The following is a 15,371-nucleotide window of genomic DNA, read 5'->3' as shown; positions in this document are numbered from 1 at the left end:
TTCCCTCTCCCCAGACACCTCCTCCAGCTCTTCCGGGGGGACCCCGAGGCATTCCCAGGCCAGCCGAGAGACATAGTCTCTCCAACGTGTCCTGGGTCTTCCCCGAGGTCTCCTCCCGGTGGGACATGCCCGGAACACCTCCCCAGGGAGGCGTCCAGGAGGCATCCGAAACAGATGCCCAAGCCACCTCAGCTGGCCCCTCTCGATGCGGAGGAGCAGCGGCTCTGTCGTTTATGAAGGTCTCAAATCATGTACAGGTCAAGGTCACATGATTTTAGAGAAGGTCAAGGTCATTTCACACTGAAAAATGGGTGAAATCACATGTTTTTGCTGATTTCTTTATTGCCTAGTCTTATTTCACAGATCTGCACTCAGGGCTTTCACTGGAGAACGTCTGATCCTAGATTACCCATCTGGTACCCTCCCTTTTCTTCAGTTCAGCAGGTACCGAAAAATGCATGATTTTCTATTGAAAAATGGGTTTTCTGCACTCGGCTGACGGGCACCCTAAAGATGGCGGTTGGGGGGGGGGTCTACAATTTTACGGATTGGGCCAAAACTTTTTTTGGGGAGTTACTAAAATGCACACCTATAAATCAAACTATTAAATATTATATATTGATTTATTTTTCTGCTCTAATTTGATTTCATCATACATATCAAATAATCATTCATTTTACATTTTTTTAACCATTTAAATGATCTCCTTTCATCATGATGTCACTACATTTTTTGATGGAAAAAACACAAAATATGATTTTTTTTCAATATACTACATAAAAATTGGATCACATATTATTTGATTTTTTGCAGCCTGGCATATGTCAATGATTAACCGCAACATTGACAACATTAATAAATTCATTTAGACCCTCACCTCTCAAATGAAGCTCAGATATCAGTAAAAGCAGGATTTATGCCTTAACGGCTTATGGATCAAAAACAGTGGTTATAATGGAAGAAATAGTGTGTTTTAGGCACACTTGGGAGACAGATGCTAGTCTTGCAATTTTCTTTTGCTTACAATGTGCAAATTTTAGTTGGTGGCCAGAATTTCAAAGATCATGCAAAAATGAACAACTTTTGAAATCTAACCTTATTTAAATTGTGAAAAATAATATGAAGTTTTTTAAAATAAAGTGCAAAGTGTGCCTAAAAAGTGCACCCGGATATCGGAGGGTTAATAATCAATATGATATTGTTTGTGCTGATGCTGTTTATGAGGCTAACAATCTCCCATTAAACTTTAAGGAAATATTCCTGCTGATTTAACATATCAACACCAATATTAATAATCAACATATTTATCCCAATATAAAACTATATTACCACATTAGTCATTATTGTTTTGGATTCCAGACCCCTGTTAGAAAAGAAACACCTGAATTCAATGTGTCCCAATACTTTTGTCCATTTGTGTATGATCTGTAAAAGCGCCGTTGTCTCTCCCTTCCCTCTGGAGCTGATCCGTCTGCTGTTTAGGGCGTTAGTATCTCATTAGTTTCAACCCCATGCTGCTTTAACATGTGGTCGAGTGCTTTTGACCACATACTGTCGTAATGAACATGTTGTTGTTCTGGTTACATGCACTTGAATTCCCTTGGCCCGAGGCCTGTTATAATTATTACATAATTTCTCGACTGTGTTACTGTGATCTGAGTGTGTTCATTTCACATTTTTAGAATTGTTCAACAGTTGGATGAAATTAGTAGTAAAGTCATATTTCCATTTTTCTTTAATTGAGTAAATGTCATTGCACCTCAGAGGGAAATAATTACCACCGGCTTTTTATATTAATAAGTCTTTATTTATTTATTTATTTTTATTACATCTGCTATCATCTTTAAGTGATTTATCGCCATTTATTTTAACATTATCCTCTGTATTTTTAGTTTTTTCAGTGAACATCAGGTATCTTCCTATATTTAATTTACTGATCATGTGGATGTTCATAAAAGCTCAGATTAAATTTGATGGTTATTATATCGAAAACAGTGAAAACTGAAGAAAAAGTGACTTTTTCAGCAAAATATATCATTAACTGAACATAAACCAAGTGTGTCCATCCACTGTCATTGATCCAACTCCATGGGTTTTACTGGTGAATCGATGTTGCAGAAGATGACGTCGTTTCCATGGTACTCAAAACTGATAGAAGTCGCATTTAATGTATAATATGAACGAGCACACACACACACAAAAAAATCATGTTTCACCGAAAAATCCGAATTGTGCGTTAAGACCTGCTGTCTGAACGTAGCCTTATTCTGATAACAAGTTGCAAATGATCAACAGCAGGACTTGGTTTTCATGCGCTCTGTACCTTTATCTCATACATGAAACATCCACTAGCGGACTTAACTTCTGCCAGATTCTTCTAATAAATGTCCACATTCTTTCACATAAGAAAACTTTCATAAACTATCTACTGCTTCATCACTTTAGAGAGTCATAAAACAGATATTTATTGGGACAGTACCAGATAAGAGTAGTATAGTGTGTGTTGTAAACTGAGGAATGCCCTTGTGTAGATGTCTGTTGTGCAGAACTTTGTTTCATGTGAAGCTCGCGTGCAAACTGAAGGGTGTTGACAATCTGGCAAAGGCTGCCTGATGGTATTTCCATAGACTCGACAAAGGACGAGGAAAGTGTTGCTTTTGTATGTGTGTGTGTGTGTGTGTTTGTGAGGGAAGAAGGAAGCGCGTAAGGTGAAGTTCACGCTTGTCCTGAGTTTCTCATAAGGAAATACAAGAGACAGACAGTTTTAGGGTTGACCTTTGATGTTTTTTTTTTTTTTTTCGCAGGAGCCGTCACCCTATAAATGTAAAAGGAAACATGAGTACATAAGAGCCGACGCAGCACACACACACACACACACACATACAACAGAAGCCGCAAAAGCGTTTAAGCCCCCACAATCCTCCCTGAGTGTCACATGCCGAGTTGTATCATTATTAAAATCATGGATAAAATCGCTCTGTTGTAGCACTTACACTGCACAAAGAAGAGAAAAAGAGGAACTAAAACGTGCAGGAAAGGAAAGGAAACATGCCTAGTATTAAGAAAAAGCCTGAGAAACAGCTTGAAATAGCTAAATCCTAACAGCAGACATGTGAGTGATCATTCAAAAGGAGCTATTAAATTTTGTGATATTCTAATTCTGTTTTATGGCTGGATATACAAATGTGGGATCTCTTTTTTTTACCAGGTCCAATCTTGTCCATTTAAGGAGATATCTCAAAATACTATCGCTCAAAGATCCAGTGGATAGAGTATTTCCTCAAATAAAAACAGGGAGTCAGTTACAGGCAAGGTCTGATCCTCAAAAATAGACTGGGTAAAAAATAATATGGATGATATAATATATAGGGATGGAAACTGATAAGAATTTAACAATTCCGATTCCATTATCCATTTTGCTTATTGATCCGATTCCTTATCGATTCTCTTATCCATTCTCATTGGGTGAGGGAATAAAAGAGTCCAAACAGGTGTGTTTGCATTAACTGTCCTTTACATGTCCATCTGCACAGCAGTGGCGACTGCTCGTCCTTCCGACAGGGGAAGCTCATTGTCGACTTAGATCAAAAAAAATTGTCAAGTTATTTAAACATATATTCGGCCCTCCATTCCTTTTTAAGAAAATGCTCAGTGACCTTATCGTACCAAGTAGGCGTCTTTTCCAGGGACTGGACCAGTGTCCTCTCTATGTCCAGCAGAGCTGGGCTGCTTAGATTGCCTTGGCCCATTGTGTTGTGGGTGTAAGACTTCAGCCTTTTTAAAAAACAGATGCTCCTTTCACTCCGACCTAGCCGACAGTTTGATTGATTTAACTATCTACAAAACGATATTAAACTCGAACAAGAAATGATTAAATTATGTAACTGAAACAAGAAAACGCTGAAATTATGTTAAATTGAAACAAGGAAGTACAATGAGTGTGTTTTATTTACAGTGCAAGAAATGAACAAGTCATTTCGTAGTGGTTTCTCTTTCGATTTCACAGCAGAATGCGCGACGGTATTAAACTGAACTATGTCATTGAAGGAGGAGATCTGAAAATAGCTGTCAATCAAATGGGATTCAGCCTTTCCACTGATCCTCCAATCAGCACGTGGGATTCTGCCGTCCAGCCCGGCCGAGCTCCATCCACAGCTCCATTCACCCCCAGAGACGCCCGGCGTCCGGGGGCGGGACAACATCGTGGCATTTATCCAATTACCGTCCAGTTTTGAGGCAATGAAAAAAACTGTTCCACTCAGTCCCATTGAAGCCCATAGACGCCCGCAGTCTACGGACAAATGCACTGAGCAGAGATCGAATGAGAAAACAGTGCAACGGGAATGTACGAGAAGTGAACAACATCGAGTCTGTTGATTTGTGCTAAAGCTGATTCTGAACGAACTCATCTTTAAGATGAACGTGTTCTAACACATTTGTAGTCAATGAATTGTCAAAACAACCGTACAGATTTAACCATTTAATTTTTGTAATTTTAGGGGAAGCTGAACTTCCCCTGCAGTCTATGAGAAATCGCCACTGCTGCACAGAAAATATAATATATACAGTATGTACAAATAATAATTGGTTGGGGGGGCACCGTACAGTGAAAGTGAAACTTAAGACGCTTTACTAATTCCTCTATGTCTTTCCGTTGTTGTGCACCTCATTTCCTTCCCCCTACCTTCAGAAACTTTTATTTGAGGGGGCAGGACCTTTGTTGCCCGCATTGGAACTGCCCTGGTGTTCGCTCTGCTGCTACATTCACAAGCATCGCTAAGGAACGAACCAAATACGTGAAATTCCTGTAAATGAATCACATGCTGTGGACAAATGTTTGAACATATTGGAGGAATTTCACTCTTTTGAAGAAATGGAAGCTTTGACAGTGTTCCAGTGGACCTGGTGTCATCTTTTTGGAGCGTTTCTATTAATTAATTAATACTGAACAAACAAGAATGCAAACTATGAATTATGAAAGAGCTGCAGCATCTAAAACTGACCACAATGAACATTTGACAGATAAACAGAACCACAGTGCTTCAGTTTCAGCTTCATAGTTTGTCATGTTTTTTATGGATTGGGATTGTCTGTCAACTAATCATATATTTTTTATTAGTAAGTTGTTGTTTTTTTTAATCAATGACTAGAAATTCCAGGTGACCCCACATGGGGTCCCGACCCAAAGGTTGAAAAACACGGTACTAAAAGATGAAAATTTTCTATTATTTGCTTTATTTTGTGCTTATTTTTGTACTTTTATATGCTGATTATTACCTGTTGCATTACATCTAATATATATAATACTTTTTAATATTGCTTTTTTTTTCTCATTTTTTTTTTCACATACAACACTATTGCACCATGAGTCAAAATTATAGTTGGAAAAGTAAATTTCGAACTTCATTTCCACAAAAAAAAAAAAAAAAAAAAAGTATGTATGTTTTTTTGTGTTTGGAGATTATGATTTGTAGGCCATAGTATACTTGTTTATGATAAATGTATGTTATGTTTTGATTACTTTGTCATATTGTTTACTTTATAGTGTATTCATTTTGTGTTGCCTTCAAGGATGTATGCATTTATTTGTTTATTTATTTACCTTTCTGATTTGTCAGTATCATGTATGTATGTATGTGTATGTGAAGATGATAAGTGAGGTTAAATATTTAAATTTATCATATATTTTGCTGATAGGAAGCTAAAGCATAGACTGTTGTGTGGAGAAGAGGTAGGATTAAATAAATTCTACTTCTTCCCACTCCTTTTCAAATATGCAAATTAAATCATACTTTGTTTTCATGTGTATGTATAGGTTTTTTCATGTTTTCTTGCAATCTGTTTTATTTCTAAGGACTAAATAGGATTACTTTTGTTTTGTTGCATAATCGAAATAAACTAATTTGAAATAAAATGTATGTTATGGAGACCAAAAAATAGCAGCTAACGCAGAGTGGAATGTTCATTTTGGAATGTTCACATGCAAATAATTATTATTTTACACTTCACAAGCTGTATCAACTGCCTGAGGAGATCTGTCTGCTCAAAATAAATGAGAATGAACTCATAATATGGGTCAAAACACAGTATTTGAAATCTCTGACGGGACATTTTAGAGACAATTTTACAGATCAGTGTCACTAAATGACCCACATTTTTACCTTTCAGTTTAATTTTGCTTTAGTTGGACCATAAGGGATTATTCAAAACAAGGAGCTATTTTATATTGAAATAAATGTTGGAATGGCAATCAATTAAAGTTCACTCTCTGACGGGACATTATTGTGTTTTGACCCATATGCATTCATTCATTCATTTCATTTATTTCGTTCATGGTTGTGCATTTCATCAGCAAACATTCAATAATCATCAAGTAAACAAACATGTACACAGCCATGCTCGAAAAGGAGCAGGATGAAGAAAATCTTATATTTCCTGCCCCCTTCTAAATAATAATAACCTTAATGGTTAGCCATATACAACTAGCTATAAAATCATATTGTATAAAGTCAGAAAAACCAAACTAAATACATCCAAAGATAATACAAAATGAATACAAAACCAAGTGCAAAACTACATGTCCAGAAAGTGCAAAACATCATGACGAAATGATGCAAAAACATTATACCAGACCAAAATAAGTAAATAAATATGTCACAAGATGCAAGACAAATATGAAGCAAAATGTAAAACTTATAACTGTTCATATAATCTCATTGTTCTTTCTTTATACACTTTTTTCAGTTGCATTATTTGGCATTTTTCACTTTAACAGAAACAGAAAAATGTCTCTTCTGATATTACTTTTTCTTGGTGTTTTGCCTTTCCTGCCCCCCCCCCCCCCCCAGCCCAACCCACAGTAAGAGTCTCAGCCGACACACCCATCTCACCTTGCGAGTTCGTGTCTCGGAGGGTCAAGTGGGCAGATGGCCTCTGGGCCACGGAGGTCATGAACTTTGACCCCGAGGTGTTGAAATTACGAGGCATGGTTCTCGCCTCTGGTGGAGAGAGGAAATGAAGAAAAGTGTCAGAGATGAAACTGTAGATTAGTTTAAGGCACAGGTGTCAAACATGTGGCCCGGGGGCCAAATCTGGGCCGCCAAAGTTTCCAACCCGGCCCGCGGGATGAATTGGCAAAGTGCAAGTCAGGGCATCGAGCTCAAAAATAAAATCATAATATCACTGGTCTACAAGGAAAATGCTTCCAGAATAAAAGTAATGAAATTTTACCACATGAGAGTCACTGATAAAGAAAAATCAAGTCAAAAATGTTGGTTGGCGGAACTTTCCAAGATACAGCCTTGGGTCAAAATGTGAAATTCAAGAATTAACGAGAGAATGGGTTTGACTCAAAAGGAATATTTGTCTCAGAGCTACAAGATCTACTTCAAAACACTGTCTGCACATTAGAATACATTGACTTTACAGGTTCTATTTAGTGGAAGATTTATAAAACTATTACATAAATGTACATAAACCAATATATATGTATAATAACACCTTGAAAACATCAGCAAACTGGCACTTTTGTCATTTATTTTCCAATTAATCTTATTAAAATACGTAACATTTAGCACATTTAATGTCCGAAGCAAATCATTTCTAAAAATTTGTAGACCAGTGTAACCTATGAATAATGAAAACACCAATTTTTTCTCTTTGATTTAGAGCAAAAAATATTAAATTATGAAAATATTTACATTAAGAAACTATTCTTTAACAATCAAATGCGAATAACCTGAACAAATATGAACAACCTGAAATGTCTACAGAAAATTAAATGCAATTTTAACAATATTCTGCCTGTTACTAAATGTTTTGTCTTTGTAGATCTCATCTACAATCCACTTGTAGCCTATAAATGATAAGTCGCGGCATAATATTGAAAAAATTGTACTTTTATTTCTTAACAAATTTCATTTTTTTTTCAGGTTATTCACGTCCTTTTTGTTTGGATAGTTTGTAAATGTAAATATTGGCATAACTGAATGTTATTTTTTGCACTAAAACAATTTGGAGTTGTCATTATTTATTGGTTATCATGCTATTATTTTCCATTTCAGAGTAAATTGGGGTGAATGTGGAAGAAAATGAGTTTGACACCCCTGGTTTAACCCTTTCATGCATAAATTATGAGAACCTTAGTTGAGTTTTTTTTCCTCAGTGTTCTTATTCCTTTTTGGGCATGAAAAAAAAAATGCGATTGACATTTTTTTATGAACCCATTTTTCATGGCGTTACAAAAATGTCCACTCAGCTGGGCACCAATTTTTGAAGCAAAAAAACACGTATTTAAAACCCAACAACAGAAAGTGATAAACTGTGTGAAAACTATGAAATAAAAACATTTTTCATGCAGCTAATCTGATGTTTTCTCACATTTTAACATACTCTAATACCAGTTATTACTAACTTCATGCAGACAACATGCAAAAAAAAAAAAAACCTTTTTGATTAAGAAAACTGTTGATTACAGTCTAATAACAATTAGCAATTGATTTAACACATTACTGCAGGTTTATCAACCTGATCTGCAAAGTTACAATAATGGTATGAATTACAATGTATTATGGGATGATTCATAAGCGTCCACTGTGTCGGCTGATGTGGAACTAAAACAACAAAACCCATGAATATATAAGAGAAGGGCTGGAGAATAACTGTCCACTGTAAAGACCAGTATGCATGAAAGGGTTAAGGTGTGGTTCATGTGTGTGTGTGTGTGTGTGTGTGTGTGTGTGTGTGTGTGTGTGTGTGTGATGCTCACCTATGAAGGTTTGTTTGGAGATGATGTTCTCTGTTACCTGAAAGAAGATGAACAATGTATAAGTAATAGCTCAAGTCCATTGTCGTAAACGTCTGCTCTAATCGAAATCTGTTTCAGACGATGTTAAACAGACTGACATGAACGACTGAATGAAAAGATGACAAACTGTATTTTACACCAAATATTTACATGTATTGATAGGATTAGTAGATCAGCAGGTATTAGACATTTTAAATCAGTAGGCGGTTTTGGTCGTCGGTGGTTCTATGGGTCTTTATGTGATAAATAAAAATGGAAAATCTGCAAATGACTTCACATGATTAATAACAGTTCTGACTTTTTCTCTAGTCTTTGATTTTTTTGGTGATATATCGGCAATTTTCATTTAAAGTGTAGAAATTTTGAAGGAAAAATTAGTATTAAGAGAGAGTAATTTGAATTTCAGAGATTTTGATATGAAGGCAATAGAATATCATAATTATTGATTTGAAAAGTTAAATCTATAGAAAGTGAAAGAAAAAAATCATTCACAAGCTAGCTATTTCATGTTGAGACCTATTTTTGGTTATGTAGGGAAAAAAAAAAAATCTTTTTTTTAGATTAGTGACAAAATAATCTTAAATTCCAATGAAGCCATGCTTAAGCAGAGGGTTAAATGCTTTCTTTCAGAAATTTCCATTGGTTTAGCTCATTTGATTAATGAGTAATTTAAAAAAAAAAAAACATGTCTTTTGAGAAAAGTGAAATTACCTACATAACCGGCATCATCTGATATTAAAATGCTTAAAAAAGCAATTCATGCCAATTTTTTAGACAAAATGATTTTTACAATGATAAAAGGATGTATTAAAGGTCATAAAACTATATTGAAAACAGAAATATATGATTGAGATTTCAAATTATAGCAGTGATAAGTTGTGTTATTATTCATGCTTAGAGAACTTTCCAAGGGACTGAATGTAGGTCATATAAAAAGTTCCGTAATTTTCTTGAAAATCCTTTTTGTAGTTCAATAGTATAACATCTTAAGTTTCTAAATCCATTAAAATTTTTGCCAAAAAAGTTTGAAATCATTATCTCAATTCTAATTTTTTGATTCAAAGTCAACAGGCGTGTGACTTGACCCATATGTGTGAGTGGATTAGAGTGGGGGCAGATGTGAGGTCTAAATGAATTGGGATTGTGGGTGTGAAATTATGGAATGGACCTTATGATGCTTTTAAATTATCCACTCCTTTGGCGAAGTTTAAAAAAAAAAAAAAAAAAAAAGAGTACTTTAAGTTTAAATTATTCAGACATATTGAATTGAGATGGTAGATGTGTTTTTGTTGTTGACTTTTTTAAAAAAAAATTATTTGTTATTATTATGGTGTAAATGCTGAATGCTGTACACATTTAAGCTGACGTAAGCAGTGTATTAGTTGAGCAGGATAGGCAAAAAAAAAAAAAAAGCTTTTGCTTCTAGCCTATTCCTTTTTTGGTTTTTATGTTTATTAAATTGATGTTCTGAGTACAATGACTGACGTAAAACCAAAAATACAGGGGTTGGACAAAATAATGGAAACACCTTCACCTCAAGATGATAATGCCCCAATCCATACAGCTAGAATTGTTAAAGAATGGCATGAGGAACATTCTAATGAAGTTGAGCATCTCGTATGGCCGGCACAGTCCCCAGACCTCAACATTATTGAGCATTTATGGTCAGTTTTAGAGATTCAAGTAAGACGTCGATTTCCACCGCCATCGTCTCTAAAAGAGTTGGAGGGTATTCTAACTGAAGAATGGCTTAAAATTCCTTTGGAAACAATTCACAAGTTGTATGAATCAATACCTCGGAGAATTGAGGCTGTAATTGCCGCAAAAGGCGGACCTACACCATATTAAATTATATTTTGTTGATTTTTTAAGGTGTTGCCATTATTTTGTCCAACCCCTGTAAATGTATTCATTCATATTCATTCATTCATTCATTATTTCCTAGAGCAGGGGTGTCAAACTCAGTTTCAGTTCAGGGGCCACGTTCAGCTAAATTTGATCTGCATTGGGCCGAACCAGTAAAATAATAACAGTGAAACAAGGAAAATTATATTATGATCAGGTTTACATCTACATAGTTTCCTTAAAAATCTGAATAACACGAACAACTTGAATTGTCTTAAGAAAAACAAGTGCAATTTTAGCAATATTCTGCCTCGGTTTATCAGTTTATCATTTACACATGTGCATTACGATAACAAAACATTTAGTAACAGGCAGAATATTGGTAAAATTGCATTTACTTTTCTTAAGACATTTCCGTTTGTTCATATTTGTTCAGATTATTCACATTTTTGGTAAAAGTATAGTTTGGTAATGTAAACATTTTCATTTAATTTTACTTTTTTACAGCAAAAAAACAAAGAGAACATTTGGGGTTGTCATTATTTATAGGGGTCAAGTCACGCGCCTGTTGACTTTGAATCAAAAAATTAGAATTGAGATAATGATTTCAAACTTTTTGTAGTTCAATAGTATAACATTTTAAGTTTCTAAATCCTTTAAAATTTTTGCCAAAAAGGATTTTCAAGAAAATTACAGAACTTTTTAAACAAACTAAATTCAGTCCCTCGGAAAGTTCTCTAAGAATAAATAATAATCAAAATAGACACCTTAAAGAACATCTCAGCAAATTTTCATAGTTAGGAGACACTTGCAACCGCACTTTTAAAACGTTTAGAAAAAAAGGAAAATTTAGATGTTAATTTTTGTTCCCTACATAATCATGCAGTTTTTCAAATTTTTATGGCAAAAGATGGCACTATAGCTTTTGTTTCTTTTTATGAGCTTCAAGTACTAGTTAATACCTTTAAAATGATGTATTATTCATGTCTCTATCTTAAATACTTTTTGAATTAGAGTATAAAATGTAGTCGGTCACTCCCTACATAACCGACTTGTCCCGTAGGTTATTTTGATAATATTTTACTGCTCTGACCAGGGCCAGATTAACACTTCATTGTACCCTGGGCAACAATATTCAAGGGCCCCATCATCACAACCCCAGGATCCCTATAATCTGGCAAAGTACAGAATAAGTTCCAGGAATATATGTAAATATACCCCATACTTCAATATCTAACTATCATCAAATGCATTTTGATGTACAAATGTGTAAATGCTCGTAGAACTACAAGTGCACCACTATAGCCTCTTGTTAAGGCCACTCACTTGCATATGATGATATGAAAACAAAACACATTAGCATCAGTATAATCTAAAATTGATCCACTACATTAGAAAGAGAGGGAAGTGTCCTCCATTTTCACAAAAAATAAATAAGAAACCATTTCCAAAGTATCCAGTATTTATTTAAGAACACTTTTTGCCGACACAAATGTATTGAATCGTCAGAAAAAGCCCACAGACAAAACACAAACATAAACTGATAGAATCAGATATGAATTTTAAACAGAAATCCCCTTGTCACCTCAGAATTCAACTAGAGAGTTAAAGTAAGTGCAATGTAAACATCTTGAAATCTGCTTTCTCTCAACAATAAACATATCTCAACATTTTCATGGAGCCACCACAAGGAAAAAATAAATAATTTTGGTCCCAGTTTAACTTTTAAACAGAAAACACATCACAATTCAAGGCATGTCAAGGCAAGGGTTAAACATTTTAATACTAAATACTACATATACTAAATACTATAAACATCTGGAAAACCGTCAATTTCTCTCAAAGAAATACTTATCTGACCAATACAAAATTTGTATTCTAAATGATGGGGAAGTGCATGTTTAAATTTTTAATTTTTAATGTCCCTCTCCTTTTTTAATTCTCGTTTGGCGCTCCCACTTAGCTGCTTCTCCATGTTTGCAATGTTTTGATTCGCGTACGTTGTGTATGTCGCATAGTTCTTGACATCTCACATCCTGCTCAGTGTGCACACGTTGATTTACGTCACCGCTGATTCACTTTTTGGACTGACCAATGAGGAGAGGGTCTCAGCTCACGGTCACAGACAGCAGGAGCAGGGTTTCTGTGCAGTGCAATGGTTCCGGGCAGCGGACAGTTTCATTTATAAGCAAAAGATAACCAGATATTTTCGTTATGCCCGAGCTACGCAGGGCCCTTCAGAGGTCGCGGGCCCCTGGGCAATTGCCCAGTTGCCCATATGGTTAATCTGGGTTTGGCTCTGACCCACTTGAAATCTAATTGGACTGTATGTGTCTGTATGTGGAACCTGAATTAAAATGATTGTGACACCATTGATTGTTAATATCTTCAGTGTAATTTTTGCATTTTTGCACAAATTCATCCCAAGGGCCGGATTGGACCCTTTGGCGGGCCGGATTTGGCCCCCGGGCCGCGTGTTTTACACCTGTGTCCTAGAGCGTTTAATCTCATGTTGTATGAAGGGGAAAAAAATAAATAAATTTAAAACACCCTGCAATATCTAATACAGATAAAGTGTCGGGTCCATATTTGCACTTTTACGAAATCACAACACAAAGTGAACCACTGCATAAACCAAATAAAGTGTAATATGGTTAAAGTTAGTTTTTAACCGATTTCAGGATGTAATTGCTTCATCCTTGTCAAAATAACTTAGATTAATTGAGACTTTGGTTTTGAAGCTAGAACACACACCACATGTTGTTTCCCTCACCCTCCCTCCGTCATCGCAGTAATAAACTATTCAGAGCTTGTCTTTTTTCCTCCTCTGCTCTGTCTCTGCTTTATTTCTCCGGCACTTCGGTGTCATATCCTTCGCTCAAAGCATGCGGCGTCTGTTTGATCTTCCACACATGTAAACACTGCCGGGTCAAGAACATTTACTTCTTCAGATGAACACAGATGCATGTTCTCTCTGGCACATACGCTAATGCTTTCTGTCCAGGCTTATGACGTGTCTTTGTCTTTTCCACTTTATAAATCACTTTGCAGTCACCTTTTATCATATATGCATGTTCTTTTTAAAAGCCCTGCTTGTATCTCTTTCTCACAGTTTCACCTTAACCTCGTGTTAACCTTTCTCTGCAGACCTCAGATGAATCCTCTCGTCTCGTTTCCGTTTGGAAAACCTTCGACCTTTCTCATTCACTCCTGTATGTGTCACCTCCACGGCCTCTCCTCTCTTTTTCTTAGAGCTGTTGATCAATTAATATTTGATCAACGAAATCCTTCACTCCATGTCCGTGTATTAAAAATCTGAATAACATGAACAACTTGAATTGTCTTAAGAAAAGCAAGTGCAATTTTAACAATATTATGCCTCAGTTTATCAGTTTATCATTTACACATGTGCATTAAAATCGCACAAAACATTTAATAACAGGCAGAATATTGGTCAAATTGCATTTACTTTTCTGAAGACATTTCTGTTTGTTCATGTTTGTTCAGGTTATTCACATTTTTTGTAAAAGTATAGTTTGGTAATGTAAATATTTTCATGTAATTTTCCTTTTTTTTTTTTTTACACCAAAAAACAGAGAAAATTTGGGGTTTTCATTATTTGTAGGTTATTTTGATAATATTTTACTGCTCTGATCCACTTGAAATCTAATTGGACTGTATGTGGAACCTGAATTAAAATGATTTTGACACCATGGATTATTAATATCTTCGAGGTAATTTTTGCAATTTTTCACAAATTCATCCCGCGGGTTAGTGACCAGAATTTTAAAGATCATGCAAAAATGAAAAACTTTTGAATTCTAACCTTATTTAAATTGTGAAAAATAATATGAAGTTTTTTAACACAAAGTGCAAAGCGTGCCTAAAAGGTGCACCCAGATACCGGAGGGTTAAAAATCTGAATAACATGAATAACTTGAATTGTCGTAAGAAAAGCAAGTGCAATTTTAACAATATTATGCCTCAGTTTATCAGTTTATCATTTACACAGGTGTGTTACAATCGCATAAAACATTTAGTAACAGGCAGAATATTGGTAAAATTGTATTTACTTTTCTGAAGACATTTCTGTTTGTTCATGTTTGTTCAGGTTATTCACATTTTTTGTAAAAGTATAGTTTGGTAATGTAAATATTTTCATGTAATTTTCCTTTTTTTTTTTACACCAAAAAACAGAGAAAATTTGGGGTTTTCATTATTTGTAGGTTATTTTGATAATATTTTACTGGTCTGATCCACTTGAAATCTAATTGGTCTGTACGTGGAACCTGAATTAAAATGATTTTGACACCATTGATTCTTAATATCTTCGAGGTAATTTTTGCAATTTTTCACAAATTCATCCCGCGGGTTAGTGACCAGAATTTTAAAGATCATGCAAAAATGAAAAACTTTTGAATTCTAACCTTATTTAAATTGTGAAAAATAATATGAAGTTTTTTAACACAAAGTGCAAAGCGTGCCTAAAAGGTGCACCCAGATACCGGAGGGTTAAAAATCTGAATAACATGAATAACTTGAATTGTCGTAAGAAAAACAAGTGCAATTTTAACATTATTATGCCTCAGTTTATCAGTTTATCATTTACACATGTGCATTAAAATCGCATAAAACATTTAATAACAGGCAGAATATTGGTAAAATTGCATTTACTTTTCTGAAGACATTTCTGTTTGTTCATGTTTGTTCAGGTTATTCA

The 15,371-nt window shown here is 35.0% G+C and overlaps 1 protein-coding gene across 1 annotated transcript in view; it reads right to left on the bottom strand.

Moving 5' to 3' along the window:
• Positions 1–15,371, bottom strand: part of tnfsf10l (TNF superfamily member 10, like) — a 186,367-nt gene that overhangs the window by 7,696 nt on the left and 163,300 nt on the right. The window contains exons 3-4 of the mRNA XM_030162525.1: positions 8,768–8,804; positions 6,891–6,998 (exon numbers count right to left, since the gene is read on the bottom strand). Of these exons, the coding sequence (XP_030018385.1) occupies positions 6,891–6,998; positions 8,768–8,804 (145 nt within the window). The remainder of the gene's footprint in view (positions 1–6,890; positions 6,999–8,767; positions 8,805–15,371) is intronic.

This window comes from Sphaeramia orbicularis, chromosome 18, assembly GCF_902148855.1.
Source record: "Sphaeramia orbicularis chromosome 18, fSphaOr1.1, whole genome shotgun sequence".
Taxonomy (NCBI): Eukaryota; Metazoa; Chordata; class Actinopteri; order Kurtiformes; family Apogonidae; genus Sphaeramia; species Sphaeramia orbicularis.
The sequence above is the reverse complement of the archived record's forward strand: the minus strand, read 5'-3'. Positions and strand labels throughout refer to the sequence as shown.